The sequence below is a fragment of the Pongo pygmaeus genome, chromosome 15, assembly GCF_028885625.2.
Source record: "Pongo pygmaeus isolate AG05252 chromosome 15, NHGRI_mPonPyg2-v2.0_pri, whole genome shotgun sequence".
NCBI lineage: Eukaryota > Metazoa > Chordata > Mammalia > Primates > Hominidae > Pongo > Pongo pygmaeus.
In genome coordinates, this window is record NC_072388.2 from 20978907 (window position 1) to 20993808 (window position 14902).

General features: G+C 48.0%; 2 protein-coding genes across 12 annotated transcripts in view; one reads left to right on the top strand and one right to left on the bottom strand.

Annotated features, from left to right (window-relative positions):
* The window catches only part of SLC7A7 (solute carrier family 7 member 7), a 50005-nt gene extending 44332 nt beyond the window's left edge, over positions 1-5673 (bottom strand). For 2 of the 5 annotated variants that reach the window (XM_063651412.1, XM_063651415.1), the window contains exons 1-3: positions 3702-3849; positions 3176-3295; positions 2902-2950 (exon numbers count right to left, since the gene is read on the bottom strand). The gene's annotated coding sequence lies outside the window, so the exon portion shown is untranslated. Of the gene's footprint in view, positions 1-2797; positions 2815-2901; positions 2951-3175; positions 3296-3563; positions 3850-5516 lie in introns of those variants that run through there. The other 3 variants (XM_054448852.2, XM_063651413.1, XM_063651414.1) reach the window with 3 other exon arrangements.
* Positions 5674-5842: 169 nt separating this feature from the next.
* Positions 5843-14867, top strand: MRPL52 (mitochondrial ribosomal protein L52). 7 transcript variants are annotated; one of them, XM_054448868.2, is made up of 6 exons: positions 5843-6064; positions 9628-9781; positions 9887-9947; positions 10024-10091; positions 13246-13310; positions 14000-14867. In XM_054448868.2, the coding sequence occupies exons 2-6, from the start codon at positions 9628-9630 to the stop codon at positions 14147-14149; spliced, it is 498 nt and encodes a 165-aa protein (XP_054304843.2). In that variant the 5' UTR covers positions 5843-6064; the 3' UTR covers positions 14150-14867. The 7 variants fall into 7 exon arrangements, with proteins under 7 accessions (XP_054304843.2, XP_054304845.2, XP_054304847.2 ...); XM_054448870.2 differs by having other exon boundaries at positions 5854-6064; positions 9375-9777; XM_054448872.2 differs by lacking the exon at positions 5843-6064 and having other exon boundaries at positions 9375-9777; positions 9890-9947.
* The last annotated feature ends 35 nt before the right edge of the window (positions 14868-14902 follow it).

Sequence of the window (14902 nt, forward strand, 5' to 3'; positions counted from 1 at the left end):
AACTCTGCAGTCCCATCTCAAGAGTGTCAGTGCCATTTCAGCCCCTAAAGCAAGCCAAGGGGAGGTAATGCAAGCCAAGGAAGACCACTTATAGGGGGACAGCCAAGCACACATTTAGACACCAAGCAAGCTCACTCACAGCTGAGATCTCTAATTGGTTCAGGTGATATCAATGTGTGTCGCCAGGTAAGAGCCAACTGGGCAGTGGCACCCTGGGCAGACTAATGAGTTGGCATCCATTCAGACCAGTTTTATTTAAACATCTGTCGAATGTTTACTTAGCAGAGGTGGGGGAAATGTCAATTTTCCTGGAATACAAATTGTGTAAGCCTTTTTATATTCAAAATTAGAAATTATTACACATCAGCCAGGCGCGGTGGCTCACGCCTGTAATCCCAGCACTTTGGGAGGCCAAGGCGGGCAGATCACAAGGTCAGGAGTTTGAGACCAGTCTGGCCAACATAGTGAAACCCCGTCTCTACTAAATATACAAAAATTAGCCAGGCGTGGTGGCGGGCGCCTGTAATCACAGCTATTTGGGAGGCTGAGGCAGGAGAATCGCTTGAACCCGGGAGGCGGAGGTTGCAGTGAGCACTCCAGTCCAAAAAAAAAAAAAAAAAAGAAATTATTACATATCTTCATCACATGCAATCTTCTGAAGCAAACAACTTCTTGGTAAGCATAGTAAACCACTTAAAATGTAGATAATAGTATAAATCTCTTGCCCTCAGGGAGCAGCACTTCACAGTGCATCATGAATTTTTGGAATTACAACTGTGACTAATGCCTTTAAGCAACTGTCAGCTGGCTGGGCCCAGGGCTACACCCTGCAATTTGCACCTGTCTGTTGCAAAATTACTCCAGACACAAGCAGTCCAGGTAAGGAGTTGTCAATAAGTCTATGTCACTGGATGAAAGCCAACTCATATTTCACCAAGACACAGAAATCATAGTACACTGGCACCAAATACCTGAATTATTCCAAAGATATTTTAGTGTCCTTTAGACATTCTCAGCCTGCTACCCAACTTGCCGGCCCCTTAATTGCACTCTGGGGTCGGGTCCAAGTTGTGAGGGAAGTCCTAGGAAGAGAGAAGCTGTCCTTGTCTGCATGGGCCTCCCTGCTGTCTTCCTCACTCCACTCCAGCTTCACTGGCTTCCCTGCGGCGGCCACACAGCAAGCATGCTCCCGCCTCACAGCTTTTGCAATTCCTGTTCTCCCTGCCTGGAACATGCTTCCCAGTGATATTGTCCATTCCCGGTGTCATTTGTTTGCTGTCACCACCCCCACTAGAATGTAAGCATCACAAGAGCTTTGTTCACCACTGTATCCCCGCAGTGCAGGGCTCACATAGACAGTTAATAAATGTTTGCTGGGTTAATAAGTGAATGAATGAACTATGTTATTTATTTGATTTCCCAGGTGGCTAGGCTCCTGCGCATGTCCTTGAATTTGCTCTCCAGGCCCTCCTGTTTGGCTGCCGCTCTGGCTCCTAAGCAAGGAGTACCCGGAGGTACTCTTTTTGACAGTAATGCATTAAAGGCAAAGAAGAAAGTATGGCTTTCACAGTTTTACTGGGAGGCCTAGAATGATTTGAAACAGACTTTTGTTTCATTAATGGGAAAAGCAAAGCAAAACAAAAAGCCTATCATCTAACACTCTTTCCCTGGATCCAGGAAATTCTTATCTGCTCTACCTCACACCCAGGCTCAGGTGACTCGTCTGGGTCGGCGTGGAGATGGCGAGAGCTAAGTGCTACGGCCGCGAAAGGGTGAAGGGCAGAGGAGGAAAAGGCCGAGGGAGGTGAACGCTCAGGTTCACGCATATGCAAGTGGGCTCTACAGCGGACTTCGAAGCATATACTCAACTCCCCACCATGAGCCGGCCCGCTGCTCTACCCCTGAAAATCTCCCCCCTAGCCCGCGATCCTCACCGGCCTATCCCTTGGCCCTTCCCATCCCCCTTCCGCCCCCGCCCAAACTGCTGGCCTCACTCACCTTTGTCCCTTTCTCCCATCCCCACCCCTCAATCCACCCGCGCTTTCTCCGAGCCCCTCCCTGCCGTTTGTCTCCCTTTTATTTCCCTCCTTCCTTTGGGCCCCCAGTCTGCGGCCCTAGGACAACGCCTTCCCAAGCTCGGACCCAGCCACCGTCCGCCTTCATTGCCCCTCTGAAGAACAGGGTGGCCCCGAGGCCCAAGTCTGGCTGTGGGGGCCCACCCGAGCTCTGCCTTGGGGGACCAGGACCTCATCCCAACAGGCGTCCCTTCCGCTCCCTCCACCTGGCCAAGCAGCCCCCGCCCTTCCCCCGACTCTAGGAAGCGCTAGAAGAGGGGGTTGCGGTGGGTGTAGGCGAAGGGCGCGCAAAGGTCCAAGCCCCGAGACCTCGCAAACCGCTCCCCTGTCCGCTCCTCGCTCCCGCACAGCTGGATTGCTGCAGGGAAATGAAAATGACCGCGGATACCCTTAGAGACTGGTCCTCCACCCCATGAATGCTCAGCTTCCTCTTCCCTCCCTCCCAACTCTGCATAAGCTGGCGGCCAGACAGGGGTCTGGGCGAGCGCCCCAACCCGTGGCCACAACTGCCTCCGGCCCCGAGATGCTTGGCTGAATCTGGGTAGTGCCCCCAGACGGGAAGCCCCTTGTTGGGGGGGCGGGGGCGGGGGCGGGAGGCGGGGCGAGGAATGTGCCTGCTGGGAGCCAGAGGAGGGGTCTCCCGAAGGCCGTCTCTTCCACCCCGGGTTCCCGACTCCCCGCCCCCTCGGGGTAGCTGTTGCATCAGCTTCCAGATTCCAAACCAAAGAAAGTGGGCTCCACTAGGGTGGGAAGGCGTCGGGCAGCAGAACCGCCGCCAGGAGGCAGCGCTTAATCAAAAATGTCGGGCCGAGGGGTCCCAGGATACCGGAGTCCCCGGAGCATCTTTCATCTCAAGTCTTAGCAGCAGCGCGGACCTAACAAAAAAGGGAGTTGCTGAATTAGCTCAAGAAAAGGGAACTGGAAATTCTTCATCACGTTTTAAGGCTAAAAGATGGCTTGTAAATAATACAACTACCTTTTATATATCTTTTGGACAATCTAGCTTTGGGGTTTTTTTTAAGCCAAAGTTGGCGCTCTGCGGAGATCCACAGAGAGCCACCGCCTTCGAGACCAGTCTGATAGAAACACACAGAGCTTACGGAATTTCCCAGCCGCCAGGCAAGGAGGAATGTAGTCCGAAGTCATGATTTGCCCATCTTGAAGCTCAATCATTTAACACCTAATTTAGCCAGTACTGATATAGCAGAGATTTGACAGCCCTGGGAAAAGAAGCAGAATATGTCGCTATAAATTATGTAAATAGTAAGGAAATAATATGCAAAGTAGTGTATTGAGTGATTTGTAGCCACAGTTCTCATATTTCTTGCAGGAGGTGACAGTGATTTGTTCTTTGTACTGTCCTAAAAAGGGAGATAATGACAGAATTCCCAAACAGTTCACTCTTCTCTCCACAACTTCTCCAATCTTAGAATGTTCTCACAGGCATGCAAAAAGGAAGAGATTGCAAAATGAAGTAGAATTGCCTACCCAGAGTCAGCTTCCTTCGTCTTATGTTCCTTCTCCAATGTCATCATTATCAATCACAACAATTACAAGGCACCTAATTTCCCAGAGCAAAGCACTTGTACAAAAGTAACTGTAGGGGCCGGGGGCGGTGGCTCATACCTGTAATCCCAGCACTTCGGGAGGCCAAGGCGGGCGGATCATGAGATCAGGAGATCGAGACCATCCTGGCTAACACGGTGAAACCCCATCTCTACTAAAAATAAAAAAAAATTAGCCAGGCGTGGTGGCAGGCGCCTGTAGTCCCAGCTACTCTGGAGGCTGAGGGAGGAGAATGGCGTGAACTCGGGAGGCGGAGCTTGCAGTGAGCCAAGATCGCGCCACTGCACGCCAGCCTAGGCGACAGAGGGAGACTCTGTCTCAAAAAAAAAAAGTAACTGTATAAATACAAACTTACAGAACAGAAGGAGGCTATTTGGATAAACATATTAGACAAAACATGAGCTCACTGCACCCTTGACCTTCTGGGCTAAAGCAATCCTCCAGCCTCAGCCTCCCAAGTAACTGGGACTTGGTGGTGGGTGCCTACAGGTGGGGGTGCCCAGCTTTTTTTTTTTTAGATGTAGTCTCGCTCTGTCGCCAGGCTGGAGTGCAATGGCACCATCTCGGCTCACTGCAACCTCCGACGACCTGGTTCAAGGGTTTCTCCTGCCTCAGCGTCCCCAGTAGCTGTGATTACAGGCACACGCCACCACGCCCAGCTAATTTTCGTATTTTTAGTAGAGACGCGGTTTCACCATATTGGCCAGGATGGTCTCAATCTCCTGACCTCGTGATCCGCCCGCCTCGGCCTCCCAAAGTGTCGAGATTACAGGAGTGAGCCACTGCGCCCGGTTTTTTTTTTTGTTTCGTTTTGTTTTTTTAAGAAACAGTCTTGGGTGTCTCTAAAAACTACAAAAATTAGCTGGGCATGGTGGCATGTGCCTGTAATCCCAGCTACTCGGGAGGCTGAGGCGTGAGAATAGTTTGAACCCAGGAAGCGGGAGTTGCAGTGAGCCGCGATCACGCCGCTGCATTCTAGCCTGGGCGATGGAGTGAGACTCTGTCTCAAAAGAAAAAAAAAAAAGAGAGACAAAGTCTTGCTGTGCTGCCTAGGCTGGGATAACAAAATGTTAAAGCCAAATACAGGGCATGATGCCCTTGAAAAGCAAAGCAGTTTAAGAGAGGAAACACATGAAGCACAGATGCCTGATGCTTCACATTATTCTTAACTCGTCTTTGCCAGTTGAAGTCCAGAGGTTAAAAGACATTCAGTTTAGGATGACGAAGCTGCTTTCCTGTGGCTTCTGAGGCTGATGAAGTCATAGATGAGTGCTGTCCAGGTGCCAGACCCCTCCCTCCAACAGAGTTCCATGAGGTCCCTGAGATTGCTGATGATGTTAGTTGTCAGCACTCTGGGGTTCTGTCTCTCTCTCTCTCTCTCTATCTATCTATCTCTGTGTCCAGGGAGGCTGAGATGAGAGGTAGCTGTTTGGGTGAGGAGCCCTTTTCTGGTATTTACAACCCATGGATTGTCCCCCTGCTGTATCACACTAACCACATCAAAGGTTAAATTTAGGGAGGCCCAGACAGGAAGATTGCTTGAGCCTAGGAATTCAAGACCAGCCTAGGAAACATAGCAAGACCCCATCTCTACAAAAAAAAAAATATATATATATATATATATAAAGGCTCAACTTGTCTTCTTTTTTTTTTTTTTTTTTTTTTTGAGATGGAGTCTCGCTCTGTGGCCCAGGATGGAGTGTGCAGTGGCACAATCTTGGCTCATTGCAACCTCTGCCTCCTGGGTTCAAGTGATTCTCCTGCCTCAGCCTCCCGAGTAGCTGGGACTACAGGTGTCCACCACCGCACCTGACTAGTTTTTGTATTTTTAGTAGAGTTGAGGTTTCACCATATTGGCCAGGCTGAACTCCTGACCTTGTGATCCACCTTCCTCGGCCTCCCAAAGTGCTGGGATTACAGGCGTGAGCCATGGCGCTTCTAAAGACCCTTCTCTTCCCAGATTTCCTAGTTCCAATGAAACGTCCCATCCTGCTCCCAAAGTCCTTCAGCTCTGGCTCCTTGACTCCCACATCTGTTAAATAATTGTACTTGTCCACTTTTGCATGCTGTGTTCATATTATACACATTATTTGTTCACCTAAATGCATATGCCCCACTCCACCCCAGGTGTTTTTTGTTTGTTTGTTTGTTTGTTTGTGACAGTATCTTGCTCTGTCACCTAGGCTAGAGGTCAGAGGTGTGATTACAACTCACTGCAGCCTTGACCTCCCCAGGCTCAGGTGATCCTCCCACCTCAGCCTCCCACATAGCTGGGACTTCAGGCACATGCCACCATACGGGGCTAATTTTTTGTTTTGCTTTTTGTTTTTTGTTTTTCCGAGATTGAGTTTCACTCTTGTTGTCCAGGCTGGAGTGCACTAGCGCGATCTCGGCTCACTGCAACCTCTGCCTCCCGCGTTCAAGTGAGTCTCCTGCCTCAGCCTCCCAAGTAGCTGGGATTACAGGCACATGCCACCACACCCAGCTAATCTTTGTATTTTTAGTAGAGACAGGGTTTCGCCATGTTGGCCAGGCTGGTCTCGAATCCTGACCTAGGTTATCCGCCTGCCTCAGCCTCCCAAAGTGCTGGGATTACAGGCATGTGCCATCCCACCCGGCCAATTTTTTGTATTTTTTGTAGAGACAGGGTCTCACCATACTGTCCAGGATGACCTCGAACTCCTAGGCTCAAGCAATCCTCTCACCTCACTGACCTCAACATCCCAAGTAGCTAGGACCACAGGTGCATACCACTATGCCTGGCAAAACACACACACACACAATAATTAAATTTTAGTAGAGGCAAGGTCTCACTATGTTGCCCAGGCTAGTCTCAAACTCCTGGGCTCAAGTGATCCTCCAACCTCAGCCTCCCAAAGTGCTGGGATTACAGGCCATGAGCCACAGTACCTGGCCAGTTTCTCATCTTTTCTTTTCTTTGTGTGTGTGTGTGTGTGTGTGTGAGAGAGAGAGAGAGATGGAGTTTCACTCTTGTGTGCAATGGCGTGATCTCGGCTCACCACAACCTTTGCCTCCGGGGTTCAAGTGATTCTCCTGCCTCAGCCTCCCGAGTAGCTGGGATTACAGGCATGCACCACCACACCCAGCTAATTTTGAATTTTTAGTTTGGGGTTTAGACGGGGTTTGACGATGTTGGCCAGGCGGGTTTCAAACTCCTGACCTTGTGATCCACCCACCTCGGCCTCCCGAAGTGCTGGGATTACAAGCGTGAGCCACCGCGCCCGGCCTAATGAAGGCCTTTTAAATACAAACATACACACATGCATCCATAGACACATGCATCTTGGATGTTAGCCTTTTAATTAAGCTGACTTTTAACTATTGAGCTCCTTAACAAAAGAAAAAAAATTTTTAATCTCATTACCATATTTCAGCTATGACAAAATACTACTAAACTAACGATGATCACACTAATTATATGATTTCTGAGTGTTCTAAGTGTAAGCAGAAATTAACACCTGCTGGCTGTTAAATGCTAACTTTAGTTGTTTAAAAGGAATTTGCAAGACAAAATCCCAAACCAGTTTCTTACCTAGTGATGGGTCTCAGTTTGTAGACTGTTCTCTACCAGCCTAGAAGCAGGAAAAAAAAAAACTCATCTTCCCAATTGGAAGTGAGTTCAAACTCATGGAAGCAGGAAAATGTAGGAAGCAAGTAAAACTCCAAAAACAAACCAAAAAAAAAAGCAGTTGTAAAAAATAAACTTTAGATCTCGACCAAATTTTGGGAGATCAGGGATTCTCTAGAGGGGATGCTCTCAGACCTCAGCAAATTGTCCTACTGGTTTGAGCCATAAAGTTAGCTCATGCTGGTACCAAGCACCGATAGGAGATTTCTTTTATTTTTTTGAGATGGAGTCTCGCTCTGTTGCCCAGGCTGGAGAGCTGTGGCACGATCTTGGCTCACTGCAATCTCCGCCTCCTAGGTTCAAGTTATTCTCCTGCCTCAGCCACCCGAGTAGTTGGGATTACAAGTGCACGCCACCACGGTCGGCTAATTTTGTATTTTTAGTAGAGATGGGGTTTCACCACGTTGGCCAGGCTGGTCTCAAACTCCTGACCTCAAGTGATCCACCTGCCTTGTCCTCCCAAAGTGCTGTGATTACAGGCATGAGCCACCACGCCCAGCCAATAGGAGATTTTTCTTTAAAGGTCAAGGGCATCTCCACTCAGAATTCCTCTGTGCTTACCAAAATGTGAACCCCCAAAATTTGAGACAGGTCTCAGTTAATTTAAAAAGTTTATTTTGCCAAGGTTGAGGATGTGCCTGTGACACAGTCTCAGGAAGTCCTGAAGACATGTGCCCAAGGTGGTCTGGGCACAGCTTGGTTTTATACATTTTAGGGAGACGTGAAAATGTAAGAAGTAGCATTAGTTCTGTCCAGAAAGGCAGAGACAGCTCAAAGCAAGGCCCCCTCACTGGGGGGCCCCAGGTCACATGTAGGTGAGAGACAGATGGTTGCATTATTTTGAGTTTCTGATAAGCCTTTCCAGAAGAGGTAATCAGAATATGCATCTATCTCTGTGAGTAGAGAGATGACTTTGAATAGAATTGGAGGCAGATTTGCCCTGAGTGGTTCCCAGGTTCTCAGCTTGAAGAGGACCAAGATATTTTCCCTTCACACCTGGCAGACAGTTAATGGGCTCTTTTGTAGGAGTTTCAGGATTTATAAAGCACTTTCACTCACATTATCACTTTTAGATCGTTTTCACAAATGTAACATATTAAGCATTTTTAAAATTAAAAAATGAAGGATAAATGACTTCTCCAAGACAGTACTGAATAGCAAGTGATAAAAAGAGGGGAGTCGCCAATCAGGGTTTGCCACTTTCTAGTACCTACCTCACAGGGTTGTTGCAAGGATAATATTAAGCAATGTGTGGTGGTAGCACTTATAAAAATGGAATGTCACATCTTAGCTCCAATACAATACCCCTTTCTCAGGAAAGTCATCTTTGATGGTCTACTATAGATCAAGTTCACACAATAAACTCACAAACAACATGTATTTCCTTTCCCAGCACTCAATGACAATATTCATGTAGGACATCATTTGATTGTCTCTTTTTTTTTTTTTTTTTTTTGAGATGGAGTTTCGCTCTTGTTGCCCAGGCTGCAGTACAATGGCGCAATCTCGGATCACCGCAACCTCTGCCTCCCGGGTTCAAGCAATTCTCCCGCCTCAGCCTCCCGAGTAGCTGGGATTACAGGCATGTGCCACCATGCCTGGCTAATTTTGTATTTTTAGTAGAGACAGAGTTTCTCCATGTTGGTCAGGCTGGTCTCGAACTCCCAGCCTCAGGTGATCCGCCAGCCTCAGCCTCCCAAAGTGCTGGGATTACAAGTGTGAGCCACTGCACCTGGTCTGTCTTGTTTCTTTTATACCGAGAGCTCTATCAGGATATTGATGTCTGGTTTTGTTCTCCGTAAAATCTACGCCTAATACAGCATTTACCATACGGAATTTTTTTTGAGACAAGGTCTCGCTCTGTTACCCAGACTGGAGTGCAGTGGCATGATCTCTGCTTACTGCAGCCTTAGGCCTTCCAGGCTCAAGCGATCCTCCCACCTCAGCCTCCCAAGTAGCTGGGACCACAGGCATGCGCCACCACACCCAGCTAATTTTTCATTTTTTTGTAGAGAGGGAGTTTCGCCATGTTGCCCAGGCTGGCCCAATTTCCGATTAACTCTAGATTTGATTACTTTTCTTAGTCTAGGAAAACTGTGTTACAGTGATGCGAGGATCTGTAGAATGACGTGGATGTTACTCCTGAAATCAAAGTCACTATTAATATCAATTTCAATGAACTAGAGACCGCTGTAGGGAGGTTGTGGGAACTGTTCAGAACGGCTTAATCTGGGAGGACACAGCTTCCAATGAGAATGCATGCGCTGAACGACAAATCGTTTTCACCTCAAAAACCTGGATCACGGTTTTGTCTCTCCTTCCGTACGATGACCCAAGATGGCGGAGCCCGTGATTGAAAACCCAGATTCAAGATGGCGACTTCCTGCTTCCCCGATAGCGTCGCGCGTGGCCACCGAGGCCACGCCTACTTCCGGCTACCCCGGCTACTCCTGCTCAGCATGGCTGCTTTGGCGACTCTTCTCTTCAGTGAGTGGGTATAGATAGGGACCGTGGACTCGGGGGCCTGTTGGGGACGGGCACAGGACCCCTGATCCGGCTGCGCGGCCTCTCCCCCAACTCTGCTCTGTTCTCCCAGCAGGTGTCCGGAGGCTGCACTGCAGCGCAGCCGCTTGGGCGGGCGGCCAGTGGCGACTACAGTGAGTGCTGGGATGAGGGGACCTGGGGGACCAGAAGCTGGGCTAGGTCCTCACAGATCTGTTTTTCTCCACACAGGCAGGGACTGGCTGCCAACCCCTCCGGCTACGGGCCCCTTACAGAGCTCCCAGACTGGTCATATGCGGGTAAGCGCTGATCTGACAGTTAACTCCACAGGGGAGATTTTCACCCAGAGGGAACGCCCCTGGACAGGGAGCTGGGGGTATCAAGGTGGGGGCGTGTAAAAGTGTTTAACTTTTTATTTGGAAAACGGAATTTGGGGAAAGAAGCCCTCTTGTTTATTTTGTAGACTGCATTTCGACTAAGGAAGGTAAAGCTAAACAGGATCTTGGCTTGTGGAGATAAGCAGAAGATAATTCTGACTTGGGGCCGCCAGGGTGGAAGGGGGTGACAAGACTTCTGCGTTTTTCAAGGGGGACATTTTTTTTAACCAAGAACCACTTTTCTCTGTGGTTAGTGAATTTTCAGTATTTGGTACCAAATGCAGGGAGAGCTCTTTGAAAAGCTGCAGAAATAAGCGTCTCAGAGGGGTAGAAGAATGAAGACTATGGATGGCAGGCTCCCTTCAGAAAATTCTTTTACCTTTACTTACAAAAGAGAGACAGAGGGAGAATGGATATTAGCCCTAGAAAGGAGGACCTTAGAGAAGTTGAAGCTACTCCCCGTTCTCCTTATGAGACTCCAGTGTACAAGTAGGAAATTTGAGGCCTACAGAAGTGAATTGCACATGATCATACAGCTAGGTAGTAGCAAAGCCAAGACTAGAACATAGGCCAGTCCTCCTTGACAACACAGAGATGTGAATATTTAATATCCTATTGTTGATCTCTAGGAGTATGATCCTGCTTAATTGGATAATTGGTGACTGAGGAAGATGGTGAAGATTTTTTCTACTTGTTATTTACTGTAAGAAGCCTGGCATCTCCTTGTAGTAGTATGGACTATTGGAAAGATTCTGGAATTACATATGACTGCTTCTTTTTTTTTTTTTTTTTTGAGATGGGGTCTTGCCCTGTCACCCAGGCTGAAGTGCAGTGGCATGATCATTGCTCACTGCAGCCTTGATCTCCTGGGCTCAAGCAGTCCTCCCACCTCAGCCCCCTAAGTAGGTGGGACCACAGACACACACCTGGCTAATTTTTTTTTTTTTTAACTTTTAGTAGAGACAGGGTCTTGCTATGTTGCCCAAGCTGGTCTTGAACTCCTTAGCTCAAGTGATCCACCTCAGCCTCCCAAAGTGCTGGGATTACAGGCATGAGCCACCGCGCCCAGCCTATGGACCTTATTCTTAATCCAGGCTTTCCTTCTCGCTAAGTCTGTGGTCTTGGACAAATTACTTAATTTTATCTTAGTCTCAGTTTCCATATCTGTAAAAGAATACCTAACTCATGTGGTTCTTATAAGGATAAAATGAAACAACCAATGTAAAACATGTGGCATACACAATATTGGTTCCCCTTCCTGGTAAATAACACCTCTTCTGTGTCTTGCCTTCAAACTTTTGGGCACTCTTTCTTTCTTTGCAGAAAGTAAACTACTTGGGTCAGATACTGCATCTTTTCAGCAAGTCAGCAGATATTTATGGATTTTTATTAACATGCTTATGTGCTACACTATACTGTGAATAGCAAAAGCTAGCGACACAGTCCCTGACCCAAAGAACTTAAAGTCTAACTGGGACAAAGCATGGATGTTTTAAAAATTAAGTAATAGTATTCAGGGCCATGCGCCTACAGTTCCAGCTACTCGGGAGGCTGAGGCAGGAGAATCGCTTGAGCCCAGGAGGCAGAGGTTGTAATAATCTGAGATCATGCCATTGCACTCCAGCCTGGGTGATGGAGCGAGACCTTGTCTCAAAAATAATAATAAGTAATAATATTTCAATACTCTGCCCCTTTCCAAAAGGACCTGAGGTAGCTAAATAACACTTTAAAAAAAAAGAAAAGAAAAGAAAAAGTACAGTAAATGTCCCAAGGCAAATAGGTGAATATTAAATATTCAGTACTTCTTTCAGAAGAGAAGGCTGATGGACTTGAAGAGATTAGCATTTCTGGGAAAGTTAGGGTTTGAGTGGACCTAAGGATGAAGATTTGGCTGGATGAAAAAAAGAGGGCATTTCATTGTGGAGTGGGATGGAATTTAGCAAAGATACATAGTACAACAGTGATCACATTGCTTAAGAGTTTCTGGTTTGTGTGTTTTGTTTTTTTTTTTTGAGATGGAGTCTGGCTCTGTTGCCCAGGCTGGAGTGCAGTGGCGTGATCTCGGCTCACTGCAGGCTCCGCCTCCCGGGTTCAGGCCATTCTCCTGCCTCAGTCTCCCCAGTAACTGAGACTACAGGCGCCCACCACCACGCCCAGCTAATTTTTTGTATTTTTAGTAGAGATGGGGTTTCACCGTGTTAGCCAGGATGGTCTCAATCTCCTGACCTCGTGATCCACCTGTCTCGGCCTCCCAAAGTGCTGGGATCACAGGTGTGAGCCACCACGCCTGGCCAAGAGTTTCTGAAGACAAAGCAGTAGATTCAGCATTGCAGAGGACCTCAAATACAAGGCTAATGAGAGTTCAGTGAAATAGAGTAGTAAATTAGCCGGGCATGGTCGTGGGCACCTGTAATCCCAGCTACTCAGGAGGCTGAGGCAGGAGAATTGCTTGAACCTGGGAGGCGGAAGTTGTTGTGAGCTGAGATCATGCCGTTGCACTCTAACCTGGGCAACAAGAGCAAAAGTCTGTCTCAAAATAAAAAATAAAATAAAAAAGGCCGAGCACGGTGGCTAACGCTTGCAATCCCAGCACTTTGGGAGGCCGAGGCGGATGGATCACGAGGTCAAGAGATCAAGACTATCCTGGCCAACATGGTGAAACCCCGTCTCTACTGAAAATACAAAAATTAGCTAGGGATGGTGGCACGTGTTTGTAGTCCCAGCTATTCGGGAGTCTGAGGCAGGAGAATCTCTTGAACCCGGGAGGCAGAGGTTGCAGTGAGCCGAGATTGCACCACTGCACTCCCACCTGGCAACAGAGCGAGACTGTCTCAAAAAATAATAAATAAATGAAATAAAATGAAAAAGAGTAGTAATATGTCTAGGAGCTTATTCTGGGTTATCGTACCTCACCCTTGAAGATGATGGACATATTTTAGGATAATTAAGCTACAATGTATATGAAATGGAAGAGAGGAGCTAGAGATTGGTTCTTCCCTTATTCCTATCACAGTATTTGCACAAGGTGATGCAGACCGTCTCTAACACTTGCCTTTTCTCTCACTTCTACTTGTAGATGGCCGCCCTGCTCCCCCAATGAAAGGCCAGCTTCGAAGAAAAGCTGAAAGGGAGACGTTTGCAGTGAGTGGCTAGAGCAACAGCCAGGGCTACCTGGAAGGAAAACATTTAAATCATAATTTGTCTTGAGCTGTGTTGCACCTAAGCAAACATGTACCCCTCATACAGAGGTTTTATTAATAACAGCCAAGGTTTTTTTTTGTTTTTGTTTTTGTTTTTTGTCAGACGGAGTTTCGTTCTGGTTGCCCAGGCTGGAGTGCAATGGCGCCATCTCAGCTCGCCTCAACCTACTCCCGGGTTTAAGCGATTCTCCAGCCTCAGCCTCCTGAGTAGCTGGGATTACACACGTGTGCCACCATGCCCAGCTAACTTTGTATTTTTAGTAGAGACAGGGTTTTTCTATGTTGGTCAGACTGGTCTTGAACTCCCCACCTCAGGTGATCCGCCTGCCTCAGCCTCCCAAAGTGCTGGGATTACAGGTGTGAGCCACCGTGCCTGGCCCCAGCCAAAGGTTTTAATAGCACTGTGAGAAGGGAAGAAGAGAGTGGGGCACTCCCAGGACAGGAACCAGTAGTAGACATCCTGCTGCACATTTTGCTGTCTCCCTCTGCTTCCCAAGCCAGAACTTGGTCCCACTGGGGAGTCAGCAGCGTCATTTTCCAGATGAAACCTCTGAATTTGTAAGTGGAAGGATATATAGTATAGCGCTGAAGTCCCAGATGTTATCCACACTGTTTTCCTGTCTGTTTCAGAGACGAGTTGTACTGCTGTCACAGGAAATGGACGCTGGATTACAAGCATGGCAGCTCAGGCAGCAGAAGTTGCAGGAAGAACAAAGGAAGCAGGAAAATGCTCTTAAACCCAAAGGGACTTCACTGAAGAGCCCACTTCCAAGTCAATAAAAAGCAACTCCTGCCTCCCTTCCTCAGCCTGTCTCTGGATTTCTTTTCTATCACCTAGATGCTTCATCCAGCCAGAAGAGAGCCTTCACATTCCCCATCTGTCTTCAGAGCAAAAGAGCTGGGACATCAAGAACAAGCTGTTAGATCACTGCCTGGGAAGCTTGGCTTAGTGCCCTCATCTCTGGTTCCATTGCAGTTCAGCTAAGTCTTGCTTTAAAATTTTTACCTCCTGGCTGGGCGCGGTGGCTCACGCCTGTAATCCCAGCACTTTGGGAGGCTGAGGCGGGCAGATCACAAGGTCAGGAGTTCGAGACCAGCCTGGCCAACCCAGCCTGGCCAACATGGTGAAACCTCGTCCCTACTAAAGATACAAAAAGCTAGCCGGGTGTGGTGGGGTGCGCTTGTAATCCCAGCTACTCAGGAGGCTGAGGCAGGAGAATCGCTTGAACTCGGGAGGCAGAAGTTGCAGTGAGCCAGGGTCGCGCCATTGCACTCCAACCTGGGCGACAGGGCGAGACTCCGTCTCAAAAAAAAAAAAAAAGTTTTACCTCCTTTGCAGGCCATAGGATTAGCCCAACTATAAGAAACAGCTGTTCTGTGAACATGAAAAGGGGACAGCAGTTTTCCTGGTTCTAGCCAGGCAGTCAGGCCTTTAACAGCTCATACACAGTTTAGGCCATGTACAGCTGGCATCTAATAAATGTTTTCATGAAAAAGATTTTCTAGCCGAGGTCCCTTTTTTGGCAAGCATCT

Excerpts from the sequence above, each read along its gene's own strand:
- MRPL52 (XM_054448868.2), top strand. The coding sequence starts at position 9,628 with ATGGCGGAGCCCGTGATTGAAAACCCAGATTCAAGATGGCGACTTCCT. Across the intron at positions 9,948-10,023 it reads GGCGGCCAGTGGCGACTACA|GCAGGGACTGGCTGCCAACC; the intron begins GTGAGTGCTGGG and ends TTCTCCACACAG. Across the intron at positions 13,311-13,999 it reads CTGAAAGGGAGACGTTTGCA|AGACGAGTTGTACTGCTGTC; the intron begins GTGAGTGGCTAG and ends TGTCTGTTTCAG.